This window comes from Artemia sp. Qi Xiang Cuo, chromosome 20 (assembly GCF_049724085.1).
Source record: "Artemia sp. Qi Xiang Cuo chromosome 20, ASM4972408v1, whole genome shotgun sequence".
In the NCBI taxonomy this organism is placed as follows: domain Eukaryota; kingdom Metazoa; phylum Arthropoda; class Branchiopoda; order Anostraca; family Artemiidae; genus Artemia; species Artemia sp. Qi Xiang Cuo.
Window position 1 is genome coordinate 8,271,781 of NC_142813.1, and position 17,023 is coordinate 8,288,803.

Consider the following 17,023-nt stretch of genomic DNA (forward strand, 5'->3'; position numbering starts at 1 on the left):
CAGAAGATAAAGCTTGGTCACAAACTTTACATTTAAACGGTTTCTGACCCGTATGCGTTCTGTGATGGATGCTCAAATGTGCTGCTCGAGTAAGGGTTTGGTCACAAACATCACACTTAAACGGTTTTTCACCCGTAAGTGTTCTTTGATGGGTGCTTAAATGGGCTGCCTGAGAAAAGGATTGTTCACAAACATCACACTTAAACGGTTTTTCACCCGTATGCACTCTTTTATGGGTGTTCAAACATGATGCTTGAGAAAAGGTTTGGTCACAAACATCACACTTAAACGGTTTTTCTCCCGTATGCACTCTTTGGTGTCGGTTCAAATTTGATGCTGAAGAAAAAGTTTGATCACAAACATCACACTTAAACGGTTTCTCACCCGTATGCACTCTTTTATGGGTGTTCAAACTTGATGCTTGAGAAAATGTTTGGTCACAAACATCACACTTAAACGGTGTCCCACCTGTATGCAATCTTTGGTGCCGGGTCAAAACGTGCATTCGAGAAAAGATTTTGTCACACACCTTGCATTTATATGTTTTTTCTGTTTCTGAGTTCCTTGATAATTTTTCAATTTTCCATACTTTTTAGTTTGAAGGCGACTTTTCAAACCTGTTTTCCGACTCTCTAAGCCTTTTCCTTCAGATTCTGATGCACATGCAATTGAGAAACCAAACGTATATGGATTCTTTGAAACAACTAGTGCCGTATTTCCTTGTAAGTGAAGTGCAGATACGTGTGGTGAAAAGTGACCTAAAAGTTTAAAAGTCTACATAGTAAAAAAAAAAAACACTAAATAAAAAGAAAAAATCTACTCTTAAAACCAAAACCAAAATACATATCTTTCAAAACGTTTTGAAAGACTACAGAGTATAAAAAAAACAAAATATCTTTCATTAGGCTTTTATAACAAATTTTATTTTCAACCCCTCTTCTCCCCCTCATGGTTATATTAGCTTTTAAAATTTTAAAATTTAGCTTTTACTTTTTCCGATACACTTTCGACTACATACTCGTCTCTGGTTGCTAGTGCTCTGCAGCGCATTCGATTCTCAAATGGTAAAATCTCGCCTACTAGAGGAAGATACAGCCACCAAGATTTATGTAAGTTTTACCATATTTTTTATTTTGCAGCAATTATTTTTCTTTCCGATTTTCAGCTTCTATTGTGGAATAAAGACCGTTTTCAGCTAAGGAGAGGTTATTCTAAATATTGTAAATTCCTGCTATATTTGCCAAGGTGGTACAGAAATCACAAGATTATTTCTCATTTTGGACTTGTTGACCCTCTAGTACTGCTTGACAACATCGCTAAGGATCTGAGGACCAATACTCCAAGGAAGATATGTCCCAGTGACCCCCTCACTTATTTTTTTCCAGATTAGTGTTTTTATGAATATTGTTATGTTATTTATGTTGTGTTTTCCTTATTATTTCCTTATGGATAATATTATTTTGTTTTTTCTTTTTTTACTCCGCATTTATTTTATATTGCGGGTTACAAATAAACTTACTTACTTAAAGATTAGGATTATTCTTATTAAACATAATATCTGATAGCCTCCATCGGTAAATATCTCTAATGGGGATTGGTCTCCCACTTGTCTGGTCAATATTTATAGCATTTTTTGCTATTTCATCAACCTGATGATTACCACTTATACCAGAGTGGCTAGGAATATACTGAAGATAAGTTCTTATACCACTTGAAGCAAGATTATCTATAATACTAAGACAATGATAAGTGTCAATATCCAACTTATACTGAGGAGCTGAAAACAGCAGGTCAAGGCTTGACAAAGAGTCAGAATAATCTATAATATTATTTGAATTAACAATCAAAGGTTGGTTTTTCATAAGGTTTTCTAATGCCATGATTATGGCATTTAACTCTGCAGACAATAAACATAAATTATTATACAATCTCTCACCCATTGCAATATTCAGGTGAGGAATGACAGCACCACTTGCTACCTTCTCATTCAGTTTGGAACCATCAACAAAAATTTGGAAATGGTTTTTATATGTGATTGTATCAATTTCAGCAAAATTTTTCTGGACAAACGCAATGGGAGTTAAATCTTTAGTCCACTTTGAAAAATCAGTATTTAGTATGGGAATAGACCGAGTCCATGGAGCGGAATGGAGGAAAGTAGGTGCAATAGACTTTGCGGATACAGGGAACTTCTTAATATTTGCACACTCATCTGCAATTTCTCTATACATGGCTGGATTTCTTAACCAATTGTGTATGGTGCGTGAGCTATTTGATTCAATTTTGTGAGATGTTTTATCAAGAGAAAGCTACGTCTCTCCCTTATTGTTGTTAATCCACTCTCCATAAGCATAAATTTGGTGCTTGTGGGTTTCCTAAGACCAAATATGAGACGTGTTATATCAGTTTGTATTGTTTCAATTTTTCGGATCGGGGTCTTTGCACATGTACACGATGAGCCCATAGTCAATATGAGGTTTTATATGTGACTTATAAAACTGGATGATGTGGAAAGAAGTCTTTTTAGTATGCTTGTTTTTCTATAGCATATTTTTATTGTGTTTGAAATATGGAGGTGGAAATTAAGTTTTTGGTCAAGTATGAGACCTAGATAATTAATATGATTATCTTCTGGAATAATTGTTCCATTTAGAGTTAGTCTTGCATTTAGATAATTTCGCTTTTGGTGAAATTGGATTATTTTCGACTTGATGGGTGTAACGGGTAAATCTGAATATTGAGAAAATTTTTCAAATTGGAAAAGTGACTTTTGCAGGTTTAACTGTGCAATCTCAAAGGTTTTGCCAGATGACCATAGTACCAGATCATCAGCATATTGAAGATTCGTGTGGGGAAGGTTCATGTCCCAGATATATAGGGCAAAGAGGAGGCAGCTCAGGACTGCTGCCTGAGGAAGGCCTTTGGTTATTGTCTTTTTGGGTGAAGAGGCTGAACCTACACAAACAATGAAACTTCGCAATTTTATGAAAGATTTTATAAAAGATACTAGCTCGGGGGGAAGTCCAAGGTTTGCGAGTTTAGTTAAAAGGATTTGGTGCTTTACATTGTCATATGGCCCTTCAAAATCTAGAAAAGCTGCAAATAGGACATTATTTTTTGAGAATTATTCATTTATTGCATTTCTTAACAATATGAAGGCATCTGTTGAGGAATGGTGTTTCCTGAAATCAGTTTGAGTGTGAGGAATCATATTATTTGTTATAACAAACCAGAGGAGTCGATTATAGATCATTTTATCCATTATATTACACAACACAGGAGTAATCATTATAGGCCTATAAGACTCAGGGTTATTTTTGGGTTTATTTTTCTTTAGAATTGGTAGGAGGGACGAAGAGATATCGAGGAATGTAGATGAAGCCCTAGCATGATTATAACAATTTAGAAGTTACTGTTTGTATGAAGGGGTGAGATTCTTTATCCATGTAGGGTGTATATTGTCATAGCTGCTGGTAGTCTTGGTCCTAGTATGACGTATTGCATTATTCATTTATTGGAATGAAAATGGGCTGGTTATATACTCGGATCTTGAGCGAGGTTGGTAACTTGGGTTCATAAGAATTGGGGAAGTTTTGCTGCAATTATTTGATGTTAGCTTATTAACAAAAAGAGTGGAAAATAGCTTAGCTTTTTCATTATCATTGTCATAATGGGTATTATTATGTGTCAGCTCATACAAGAGTGGGTTGGGGGAAGTTTTTTCCCACAGATGTGGCTTATGGCTTTGTGAATAATTGGCTCATGTGCTTCTCTGGAGATTATTTGCAAAATTTTTCAAGTAGTTATATTTAGCATTTATTATAGTCCTTTTTAGATTAGATTCTGCTTGTAATTTTCTTAAATACGTAGTAGGTGTTTTTCTAGGAATGTTCTCCTAGCTGCCTTTTTTGTTCTCCATTTATCTTGTCATTCATTTGTCCATCAAGCTTTGGGAACGTGTTAGGGGAAGGTTTTCCTGGGTGTTATCCTGGGGATAGCATGAATTACTGTATTTATCAGTAAGGATGCCAAAACTTCGGTATGCGTGTCAGCTGTGGCATTTGAAATACATGAATTTTGGGTGAAACTTGTAATATCATCATATAACTTATTTTGGAACATAGACCAATTTGCGTTAGTGTTAATATATTTGGACATATGTGATAATTCAGCAGGATCATTTAGGGAGAAAACTATTGCAAAGTGGTCTGTACATAGACTATCAATTTTATCTATATAAATTTTATTTAAAATATTTAATGACACAATTTGCAGGTCAATTGTAGAGAAACTACCACTTTTTGGGGTTGAAATAAGTATTGAGGTTTGGAGGGGGGGGGGTAGCAACAGCTAATTCATTATTATTTGAAATAATACACTCAATGAACTTACAAGCTGTATTTGCTTGTTTATTCCCTCACAAAAGGCTGTGGGCATTAAAGTCTCCACAAATAATGATATTTTTCAACATATTAGAATTATTTATATAACTGAGGAAATCCATGGCATCTGTAGTTTGGCCATTAGGATTATAAAAGCTTATTGTGTAAGTTTTTGTATTATTCAGCCAAACACTGATACCAATAGCATCAACATCATCCACAATATCTGGAAAGTTGATGCCACAGAATTTTATGTTATTATTAATTGTTAAGGTTATTCCACCTACTTTTCTCTCTGATGATCTATACTTTCAAAAGATAGTATATCCAAGCGACTTAATTTGTTAATTTTGGGTTAAATGAGTTTCCTGGAGGCAAGCAATATCAAAGGAATTATTATTCATAAAACATATTAGTTCATTTAACCTATTTTCTGTAAGTGATCTTATGTCATTCTTCTTTAAAAAAAATCTTTAATTCTTCTTTAAAAAAAAGAACCTGGAATCCTAAATGGAAAACTTTCGGCTTCTAACGGCACTTTTCTTCTCTTTAATGCAGTTTATAGACTCAGGAGTACTCTCAGTGCATTCAAAGAGAAGGTGTTCCAAAGTTTCTTCAGTCAAGTTGCAGAGTCTACAATTTGGGTCACTATACTGCTTCGATCTGAACTACTTACTGCTAAGCTATCACAGCAAAAAAACAATCACAGCAAACAAACAGACTAATATAATGGCACTACTATGTTTATTTGCAATTTGTTTATTTAATTTCTGTTCATTTTGGGTTTGATTTATACTTCAATAGCAAAAGTTTTGTTTATTTTAAGCTTGATTTGCATATTCAACTTAAGCTGTACACGTTTCAAGATTTAGTTATTCATTTATATTAGTATTTGTTGCATGTTTTTTTCATTATTATTTATTTAATTTCTGTTCGTTTTTTGGTTTCATTTATTCTTTAATAGTAGTTTTTAGTCGGTTTGAAATTGAATTAGTGTAGGTTTTATTTCTTCTGATCTTAAGTTTAATATGGTCTTTACTTTTTTGGAAACTTCTTTTTCAGAAAGTTTTTCTTTAAATAATAGAAGAAAAAATCACTCTCTTACTAGCCTTACATTGATAAGGTCATTCACCACTGTATACTCTCATTTGAACAGCCAATTTGATGCTTTGTTAAAACTATTCCTATTATACGGAACACTAATATGGTTGTTCAGCAGTGTACATCCTACTGTGATCAATCAATTTAGCATAGTTGGAAAACAATCATTGCATACTTCACATTCATATGGTCACATGGTGATATTGATTAAAAAAACTTTTTTCAAAAAACAAATTTTTCGAAAAAAAAGTAAAGAACTCGATTAAAAAAAAACATATAATCAAATAATCTGCCAAGAATACAACTACCACAAATCGGTATCAACAACAAATGAAACCCTAAACAAAAAAAATAAAATAAATAACAGTCAAACTCAAAATGAATGTGCATTGTCAGTTTAATATACATAAGCTTATATTTATTCCTTAAAATCTTATTTAATTTTTGATTTCTTAAATTTAAAAAATTTAAAAAATTAAAATATTTTTTTCAGCAGTTTTTTTTTTAATGAAACTTAAAAGGAACAGAAATTAAATAAACAATCAGTGCGAACAAACATACAATATATATTAATGTAAATGAATAAATAAATCTTAAAACGAGTAAAACTTAAATTGAATATGCAAATCAAGTTTGAATCAAATAAAAATAACTACAAACAAGTCTGGGTATCACCTCACTGCAGAAGCCTAAAGCCTACTGCGTCAATGGCGCCTTACTGAAAATTATATGGGTCTTGAACAGTATTGGAAAGTATAAACAAAATCAAATTGAATATTAGATATATAATGATATTAATTGTTGAAAGATCCTTCAGTTCAAGATTTTTTTTTCACTCTAATTTTTATTTTCATTTTCAATGCTGTAAGAAATGGAAAAAAATAAATTTGTAATTTACGAGTAATTCGTTTTCAGTAAAGCGCCAATGACGCAGAAGGCTTTAGATTTTTACAGTTAAAGAAGGGGACAGTATCCAAATTTTGTTTGTAGTGATACTATATTTGTCTTGACCAATCTTGGAAAGAACTAATAAATTAAACTGAATACTTGACGTATAATGATATTAATAGCTGAAAGATCATCAGCTCAAAATTTTACTGTAATTTTAATGTTTATTTTCAATATTCAGTACAAAAGCAAACACTTGTAATATAATTCATTTTCAGTAAAGCGCCAATGGCGCAGTAGGTTTTAGGCTTCTGCAGTGAGCCGATACCCAAACTCTTGTTTGTAGTTATTTTTATTCGATTCAAACTTGATTTGCATATTTAATTTAAGTTTCGCTTGTTTTAAGATTTATTGATTCATTTACATTAATATATATTGTATGTTTGTTCGCATTGATTGTTTATTTAATTTCTGTTCGTTTAAAGTTTCATTTATACTTTAATAGCAAAATATTTTTTTTCGTTTTAAGCTGGATTTTCATATTCAATCTAAGCATTGCTCGCTTTAAGTTCTATTTATTCACTTATATTATTACTTGTTGTATGTTTTTGCTATGATTGTTTATTTAATTTCTAGTAGTTTTTGGTTTCATTTATTCTTTAATAGTAATTTCTTTTCGTTTTGAGTTTGAATTTTAACAGGTATATGTAGCTCCTGAGCTTAAGTTTGAAATGGCCTTTACTTTTCTTTGAAAAAACTTATTTTTCGGAAAGTTTTTTTTTTTATTAATTTTTGCTTCTTTTGATTGCCAAAAGTTTCACGTTTTTATGGCATGGGGGGGGGGATGCTTACTGCCGATTATTCTTGACTTTAAAAAACGGATCTAGAACTTTCAATTTAAATTAAATGAGGTTTTTTTTTTCAAAGTCTATACGATTACCTCTTTGATAAAAACCTTATATATGAACAATAGACAGCTTGCATAACCTGTGGACAGCGATGGACAACAATGAATGGATTGAAAAAAGAGTTCCAATTAGGGGGTTTAGACCATTTCACTTGCTGATACAAAGGGATCACGACTGTTTGGAATTGACCTTAATAGGATTTTGTGTGCCAAAGCAATTTTGCATCTATCACAGAGTATGTATTTTAACCTTATAATTGGATAATTGTAATAGATTTACTATGTTAATCTTCCCATACAAAAATTTACATTATTAAAGTTTTTGGGGTGGGGGCGGCGTAGTTGGCATAAAGAAGAAAACTTTAGCGTACACAGTAGGAGAGGGGGAGGTTGAAGACCCATCCAATACGGGGCGGAACTTCACTTATTTCCTCCGTTCCCAAATTAGGAGATTAGACAGACTCATTGGGCTGTAGAATGTTGGACCTTTTGAGCTGTGGAAGACGTTAAAATACTCAAAAATACTTTATATTTTTAGTTATTGCAGGATTGATTTCATAGATTGTGGAATGGTGAGCCCCCTGGCCTATCGTTTGGGTGAGCCTCAACTCATAATATCAAATTTTTATTGATTGTTCTGTGTTGTGTGCATATATTATTCTATAAATGTTATTTTGAGTTATACGTTTATCGCGTTGCGTTCATTTTTAAGTCTTGAGATAAAAACTAAAACCTTGGCGCAGACAGTGGTGGGGGTAAGTCTCCCCCCTCACATTCATGATTGAGCAGCCACAGAGAAAGTAATACAAATGAAACTAATCTGTCTTTTGAAAATGTCTTTTTTCAAAAGTCACGAACAAAATCGTCTAAAGGAACCGGAAGTGCTATCTCTGACATTTCCGTTGATTCTTTATTCCCTTTACTTTCAGATGTAAAACTTAGAATATTATCGAATGGATTTAGTCGTCCCCTTGGTTTAGTCCTCCGACTTTTTTCATAAGTCACGAACAAAATCGTCTAAAGGAACCGGAAGTGCTATCTCTGACATTTCCGTTGATTCTTTATTCCCTTTACTTTCAGATGTAAAACTTAGAATATTATCGAATGGGTTTAGTCGTCCCCTACCTGAATAATTCACATTTGGGAAACCCATCCCTGGGACATTCCTCCCCCCTCAAAGAACATTTTCTTTTCCTGCTGATAATTCCCCCACGTTAAATTCCACCCAGCAGACACTTATTTATTAATTTACATTAATATCAGCACTAAATTTATTTATTAATTTACATTAATATCTATTGTACGTTTGTTTGTATTGATTGTTTATTTAATGATTGTTTGATTGTTTATATGCCCCCCCCCCGGGCCCTGGTGGGCTGTGTCGACACCGGAGGTTTTTGTTATCAGAACTTTGAACTATTTTAACAAAATGTCTATCTCAAAACTTTTATCTGATTCATTTAGGGCGTGGAGGAGGGGGGCTAGTTACCCTCTGATATTTTTGACTCTTAAAAAGTGAATAAGAACTTTCTATTTCCAATCAAATGAGCCCTCTCTAAATTTTATACAAGCATCCCTTCCATAAGAAATAATGGGAAGGATTTGGAGAATTCTTAAGTTACAACCCTTGCCCTGAGGGCTGTGGGGGAGTTGTCAGCCTCAAAGACCTAATTTCCATAGCTTAAAACTATATTTAATAAAATGGTTGTCTCAAAATTTTGATTGGATGTGTTTAGGGGAATGATGGGCGTGAGGGGGGGACTAGTTGCCCTCCAATCACTTTCGACTATTAAAAAAGGCACTAGCCCTTTAAATTTCTAATTGAATGAGCCTTTTTTGAAGTTTCTACGACAATACCTTCTATAAAAAAACCTTATATGCCCCCAGGACATAACTTAAAACACTTGCCCTGTGGGTTGTGGGGAGTGTCCCCCTCAAAAACATATTTTCTATCTGGAAATCAACTACGCTGAACAAAATAGATATTTCAAAATTTGGATTGGATGTGTTTGGGGAAATGATGGGCGTGGGGGGGGCTAGTTGCCCCCCAATCACTTTTGACTATTAAAAAGGGCACTAGCCCTTTGAATTTCTAATTGAATGAGCCTTTTTTGAATTTTCTACGACAACGCCTTCTATAAAAACCTTATCTGCCTCCAGGGCATAACTTAAAACCCTTGCCCTGAGGGTTGAGGGTTACGACAATCTTCGTAAATTCCTGTATGCACTTTTTGACTCCTGTGAAAATCGCTAAAATCAGAAATCATTTTTTTACACACATCATATATGAAAGGTTTCAAAAACATCACATTTAAATGGTTTTAATGCGTTCTTTTATGGATACTAAAATGTGCTGACTGAGAAAAGGTTTGGTCATAAACATCACACTTAAACGGTTTTTCACCCATATGCACTCTTTTATGGGTATTTAGATTTAATGCTTGGATAAGGTTTGGTCACAAACATCATACTTAAACGATTTTTCACCTGTATGCAATTTTTGGTGCCGGTTCAAATTTGATGCTGAAGAAAAGGTTTGATCACAATCATTACATTTAAACGGTTTATTATCCGTATGCACTCTTTTATGGGTGTTCAAAGTTGATGCTTGAGAAAATGTTTGGTCACAAACATCACACATAAACGGTGTCTCAACTGTATGCACTCTTTGGTGCCGGTTCAAATTTGATGCAAAAGATAAAGCTTGGTCAAAAACATTACATTTAACCAGTTTCTGACCCGTATGCGTTCTGTGATGGATGCTCGAATGTGCTGCTCGAGTAAAGGTTTGGTCACAAACATCACACTTAAACGGTTTTTCACCCGTATGTGTTCTTTGATGGGTGCTTAAATGGGCTGCCTGAGAAAAGAATTATTCACAAACATCACACTTAAACGGTTTTTCACCCGTATGCACTCTTTGGTGTCGGTTCAAATTTGATGCTGAAGAAAAGGTTTGATCAAAAACATTACATTTAAACGGTTTCTCACCCGTATGCAATCTTTTATGGATGTTCAAACTTGATGCTTGAGAACACGTCTTGTCACAAACATCACATATAAACGGTGTCTCAACTGTATGCACTCTTTGGTGCCGGTTCGAATTTGATGCAGAAGATAAAGCTTGGTCACAAACATTACATTTAAACGGTTTCTGACCCGTATGCGTTCTGTGATGGATGCTCAAATGTGCTGCTCGAGTAAAGGTTTGGTCACAAACATCACACTTAAACGGTTTTTCACCCGTATGTGCTCTTTGAAGGGTGCTTAAATGGGCTGCCTGAGAAAAGAATTGTTCACAAACATCACACTTAAACGATTTTTCACCCGTATGCACTCTTTTATGGGTGTTCAAATTTGATGCTTGAGAAAAGGTTTGGTCACAAATATCACACTTATACGGTTTTTCACCAGTATGCACTCTTTTGTGCCGGTTCAAATTTGATGCTGCAGAAAAGGTTTGATCACAAACATCACACTTAAACGGTTTTTTACCCGTATGCACTCTTTTATGGGTGTTCAAACTTGATGCTTGAGAAAAGGTTTGGTCACAAACATCGCACTTAAACGGTGTCTCACCTGTATGCAATCTTTGGTGCCGGGTCAAAACGTGCATTCGAGAAAAGATCTTGTCACATACCTTGCATTTATATGTTTTTTTCTCTTTCTGAGTTCCTTGATAATTTTTCAATTTTCCATACTTTTTAGTTTGAAGGCGACTTTTCAAACCTGTTTTCCGACTCTCTAAGCCTTTTCCTTCAGATTCTGATGCACATGCAATTGAGAAACCAAACGTATATGGATTCTTTGAAACAACTAGTGCCGTATTTCCTTGTAAGTGAAGTCCAGATACGTTTGGTGAAAAGTGACCTAAAAGTTTAAAAGTCTACAGAGTAAAAAAAAAACAAACACTAAATAAAAATAAAAATCTACTCTTAAAACCAAAAATAAAATACATATCTTTCAAAACGTTTTGAAAGACTACAGAGTAAAAAAACAACAACATATCTTTCATTAGGCTTTAATAACCAATTTTAGTTTCGACCCCTCTTCTCCCCCTCATGGTTATATTAGCTTTTAAAATTAGTTACTCTAATACAACAAAAGAGCAAAAAAGAAACCTTAAAAGATCAAAAAGTATACCGAGGTGTAAATCAAACCATAAGTGAAGGAGAGGAAATAGTACAACAAATATTAGTAATTATTGTAACTAAACGAGGAAGAGCTAAAAGAATGCACATCATTCTTTTAGAGAAATCTTTAAAAGAATTGCATTTTGTTGAGTAGCTAAATTTAAAAACTCTTGAGCAGCCACAAAGCTTTGGATTAAAAAAAATACACGTTTTGTAAATAACAGTTCGAAGAGGGATTAATCTTTTTAACAGACAGAGAAAAACAATCGAACAAAATTCCGGAGAATTCAGGGATTAATCTCTTTAACAGACAGAGAAAAATAATCGAACAAAATTCCGGATATTTTGGTCACACATACAGTGACACCACCATCAGCCAGTATCCAGTATTTTTTCCTCCCCTTCTTCACCTTCTCCTAATACAGCAGGCGGGCTTTTCAGTATACTATTTAGCCCTTTTCCTTTTGCTTCACTCTGTGGTCTTGACAGAGCTACTGAATTGGTTGCCTCTTGTTTATTAGATATTCTCAGATATCTTCCCGCACATCTTTTGACTCAAGGAGTTCAAATATAAGATGATAGATATTGATTACTGTGCTCTGTGTGCGAGTATAGTCGGCTAGGCTCTTGGCTACTAGTGAGATTTTGTGGTATTTGAAGCACTTTAACAGTTTACAATGCAAGGTATAATGTGCAGACGTCAGCGTATTGCATTCAAATAGGCAGTGTTCAATTGTTTCATTATTCATATTACAATACCTGCAAAGAGGGGATAAGAGAACTGAACCACTTGAATTACGAAACTGATAGGAAAATGCGAAAAAATTTAGTCCATTTGTTCCAGAAAGAATTCTATGATAAATTTTAGAAAAATCCTTATTGGGAATGTATATTCATCTATAGTATATTCAATGCTATTGTGTCTGAGTTTGCATCTTTGCAGGTAACTTGAAAAAGTTTCTGAATTATTCCGAGGTCTTTTCCTGTTGTTGTTAACCCTCTAAAGATACATTTTTTGTCAAGTAGTCTTTGTGTAACCTTCTCCAATTATTAGCATAAGCCCTTTTCCCTGGGTATTGTCACCAGAGCCATCTTTTTCCTGTGGTTGTTTGGCACGCCATCTATAGTATCAGTTTTCTATAGCGCCATTTTTGATTTCCTATCGTTAAGAAGCGTACTGGGAACTAGCAGAATAGGGGAAGGAGCCTCCCGCAAGCAACGTATTCTACCCGACGGTATTAAGTTACCTGTAAATTGCGGGGGACAGTTGGGGGGGTCCTTACACTTCCCTTTTTCCTAGGTTCCTTAATTCTGTATATTTTCAGAATTCGGTGCTGATGGCGAGGATCGCTGGAATGCTTGTTTATTGTCCTGTTCTGAATTTTGTCCAAAACAGTATCGAAAAAGGCTTTTCTGCAGATATTGTGAAGAAACATATGTCTGAATTTTTCACGATCGCCCAGGTTTCTGAAGCACGGAATCTTCCAGTTTTGCTATCCTGGGGAAATTCAGCCTAAGAGAGTCGGTACAAATGCGTTTATTAATAGTGTCTCCGATATTATCGATACTATTGCAAAGTATGATGCTGATGATGTTGGTCTGCCAGATTTTGTTATCCGCCACCCTAGTGAAGGTTTGGGATACGAGCTTTTTAAAATAAGACGTTTTCAAAAATTACCTCCTAGATGTTACCGTTGTCAATCACCAAACCACATTGTCGGAAATTGCCCACTCTCATCGACTAATCAAAAGTGTTCACGGTGCGCTGGTGGACATTGTAACACACGTGATAATCTTAGCCCTAAAAGCCCGAATTGCGCCAACTGTGGGGGAAATCATGTTTCCTATAGTCTCAGATGCCCCGTGTTAAAAAAAGCTCTGAATAAGGATAAAAAATAATTGTTAGTGGCAATAGATTTCGCTTTGTTTCATTTAATATTAACGGAACCAAAGACAAAGATCTTCTTATTCATGAGCTTCTTGAGTATGATATAGTTTTTCTACAGGAACATTTTCTTACTAAAGCCAATACAGATACTCTTAAACGGTCACCCACCCACCACACGTTTGTACGTGAAGTCCCTATCTGTCTTCGCGGGTTCTTGTAAGCGACTCAGGATATTTATGCTAAGAGTGACCAATCAGGGATTAAATAGGATTGTGGCTGGTGATAGTAATGACTATCTTCTGCCCCAATCTGAAAGAAGTGAGCTCTTTTTTGGTGCTTTGTCTAGTGGCTATAAGTCAGTCAATAAAGATAAACAGTTTACCTACATTCATATCCGTAATGGTTCTAAATCAAACCTTGATCATATTATAGTTTCAAGGGGATCTCTCGTGGTTCCTCTTGTCATTGTTTTGGATGATAAAATTGAGGATGATCACTTGCCTTTAACGTGTGAAATTGAGTCGCCTGCTCTACTGGCTTATAACCGTTTTTCTTACCATAATAAATGGTTTGATAAGCCAAATTGGAAACGAGTAAATTCTGAAGTTTATTTGTATGTTCTTTGCTCGTTATTATCAAGCCTGAAAGTGCCTTTTCGCCTTTTACAAACCTCTGTAAGGTCACCAAGAGCTAAGATTGATTTAAATTGTTACTATTACCAGATCGTGCATTGTTTGAAGTCAGCTGCTTCAGTTTCAGTTCCTGTTGAACGTGTTAGATTCGGCACCAGAAAACCGTTTTGGAATGTGTGCCCAGAAGTGAAAAAAGCTAAACAACGCGCGAAGTTTTGGCTTCGCCTTTGGATTGCTTATAATCGGCCCAAGTCTGGTGAAGTATTTAAAATTAAGCAAAATTCGAAACGTCAGTTTAGATCTTCTTTACGTCAAGCCCGCCTAAATGGTTTGGATGGCCCCTCGGATCAGAAGTCTTGGTCCAATGTAATTAATAGCAGCAAGTGTGTTCCTGCTAACGTTTTGATTATCGAAGTCAGTGATTTTGTTGCTCATTTTACTTGTGTTTCTTCTACATTTAATCATTCTGTCCAGTACTTCTTTTCTTTCGTATTGCATAATACTGCTCCTTGAGTTCTTTGGCAAGTCCATATATAGTCAATATCTAGTGGTGATATCTATCGGGCTTTTAAGAATGGTAAGAAATCAAGTGCTCCTGATATGGATGGTCTGTGTTACAATCACTTCACCATTAAGTGTCCATTATTGTTAACACACATTCAGCTCCTATTTCAGATGTGTTTAGCCCAGTCGTTAGTTCCAGATAGTTTTCTTTCGGGAATCGTAACATCAGTTTTGAAAAAGGGAAAGGACGCAGATCTATGAAGATCTATGAAGCTTGCTCATGAAACAGGAAACTCTAATTGGTCGATAACTGGAACACTGATCTGTATGAAGGTCTAAATCGGGTCAAAACGTCCCAAATTCTCGTAGATAATTCTACGAGAATTTGGGAAGTTTTGACCCGATTTAGACCGTCGGGTCAAAACTTCCCAAATTCTCGTAGATAATTTTTCCCAAATTTCGTTGATTATCAACGCGAATTCGGGAAGTTTTGACCCGATTTAGACCGTCGGGTCAAAACTTCCCAAATTTTCATTGAAAAGATCACCAAAAATTGGGAAAATTATCTACGAGAATTTGGTAATTTTTGACCCGATTTAGACCTTCATACAAATCGGGTTAAAACGTTATACAGTTACGTGCTGACATACCTTTCAAGAATTGTGAAGTACACCAAACCCATCTCCTTTGTCACAATCATTAATTGCGTGAATTTTGAATGCTCTTTTTACAATTTATTAGATTAGCCTATATCTTAAATACTCTTTTTAAATAGGCTAAATCAAGTCCAAGGTTGTGATCCTGTTTAGGAAAGATAAATCTTGATCAAAATAATTGTGTGAGTACTGGGGGTCTTATCCTATAGCCTTGGGCTATATCTGGTCCCATAAGGGAAGGGGGATAGGTAATAATTGTGATAAATTATAGCCTAAATGTTGTAGCATATGCGTTTAGATAATTAGGACTAGGCTATGGTGTAATTGTATAAGCAGTCCATTACACAAGGAGACATTTTAATAAAGCAACTCTTACTTTATGATATGCAAAATGATCCTAGTTAGGTATATCTTTACCAACTCATATTATTGACTTACAAATAAAGTGAATATACCACTCAATGCCTTTTTTCATATTCTTTCCAAATACAATAATCATTTTTGTTGGAAATGAATTTTACCCCCACACTTATATATACTAAGTCAAGGGATAAATTTGCCCATTAGGGGGGGGGGCAAATTTATGTCTTATGTAAAATGGAAGGAAATTTAAAAAAAATCCCTAACCCCCTAAATGTGCAAAAAAAAAAACGGCCTGGGGATATACGAAAGGGGGTAAAATTAATTTATGATAAAAATGAGTATTATATTTGGAAAGAGTGTAAAAAAAGGCATTGAGTGGTATTCTTTTTAAATAGGCTAAATCAAGTCCAAGATTGTGTTTCTTTTTTTACTCCGCATTTATTTTATATTGCGGGTTACAAATAAACTTACTTACTTACTTAAAGATTAGGATTATTCTTATTAAACATAATATCTGATAGCCTCCATCGGTAAATATCTCTAATGGGGATTGGTCTCCCACTTGTCTGGTCAATATTTATAGCATTTTTTGCTATTTCATCAACCTGATGATTACCACTTATACCAGAGTGGCTAGGAATATACTGAAGATAAGTTCTTATACCACTTGAAGCAAGATTATCAATAATACTAAGACAATGATAAGTGTCAATATCCAACTTATACTGAGGAGCTGAAAACAGCAGGTCAAGGCTTGACAAAGAGTCAGAATAATCTATAATATTATTTGAATTAACAATCAAAGGTTGGTTTTTCATAAGGTTTTCTAATGCCATGATTATGGCATTTAACTCTGCAGACAATAAACATAAATTATTATACAATCTCTCACCCATTGCAATATTCAGGTGAGGAATGACAGCACCACTTGCTACCTTCTCATTCAGTTTGGAACCATCAACAAAAATTTGGAAATGGTTTTTATATGTGATTTTATCAATTTCAGCAAAATTTTTCTGGACAAAAGCAATGGGAGTTAAGTCTTTAGTCCACTTTGAAAAATCAGTATTTAGTATGGGAATAGACCAATTCCATGGAGCGGAATGGGGGAAAGTAGGTGCAATAGACTTTGCGGATACAGGGAACTTCTTAATATTTGCACACTCATCTGCAATTTCTCTATACATGGCTGGATTTCTTAACCAATTGTGTATGGTGCGTGAGCTATTTGATTCAATTTTGTGAGATGTTTTATCAAGAGAAAGCTACGTCTCTCCCTTATTGTTGTTAATCCACTCTCCATAAGCATAAATTTGGTGCTTGTGGGTTTCCTAAGACCAAATGTGAGACGTATTATATCATTTTGTATTGTTTCAATTTTTCGGATCTGGGTCCTTTGCACATGTACACGATGAGCCCATAGTCAATATGAGGTTTTATATGTGACTTATAAAACTGGATGATGTGGAAAGAAGTCTTTTTAGTATGCTTGTTTTTCTATAGCATATTTTTATTGTGTTTGAAATATGGAGGTGGAAATTAAGTTTTTGGTCAAGTATGAGACCTAGA

At 34.6% G+C, this 17,023-nt stretch overlaps 1 protein-coding gene across 1 annotated transcript; it reads right to left on the reverse strand.

Annotated features, from left to right (window-relative positions):
• Positions 1-10,138: 10,138 nt before the first annotated feature.
• LOC148939838 (uncharacterized) lies at positions 10,139-13,149 on the reverse strand. Its single transcript, XM_089106014.1, has 2 exons — positions 13,104-13,149; positions 10,139-11,148 (listed from the first exon to the last, which is right to left on the reverse strand). The coding sequence occupies exons 1-2, from the start codon at positions 13,147-13,149 to the stop codon at positions 10,151-10,153; spliced, it is 1,044 nt and encodes a 347-aa protein (XP_088962140.1). The 3' UTR covers positions 10,139-10,150.
• Positions 13,150-17,023: the final 3,874 nt, after the last annotated feature.

Bases quoted from the DNA above. Each gene is read 5' to 3' on its own strand.
- LOC148939838 (XM_089106014.1), bottom strand. From the start codon at position 13,149: ATGAGAGTGGGCAATTTCCGACAATGTGGTTTGGTGATTGACAACG. The intron at 11,149-13,103 runs GTAACATCTAGG...TTAAACTTTTAG, and splicing joins TGGTTTGGTGATTGACAACG to GTCACTTTTCACCAAACGTA.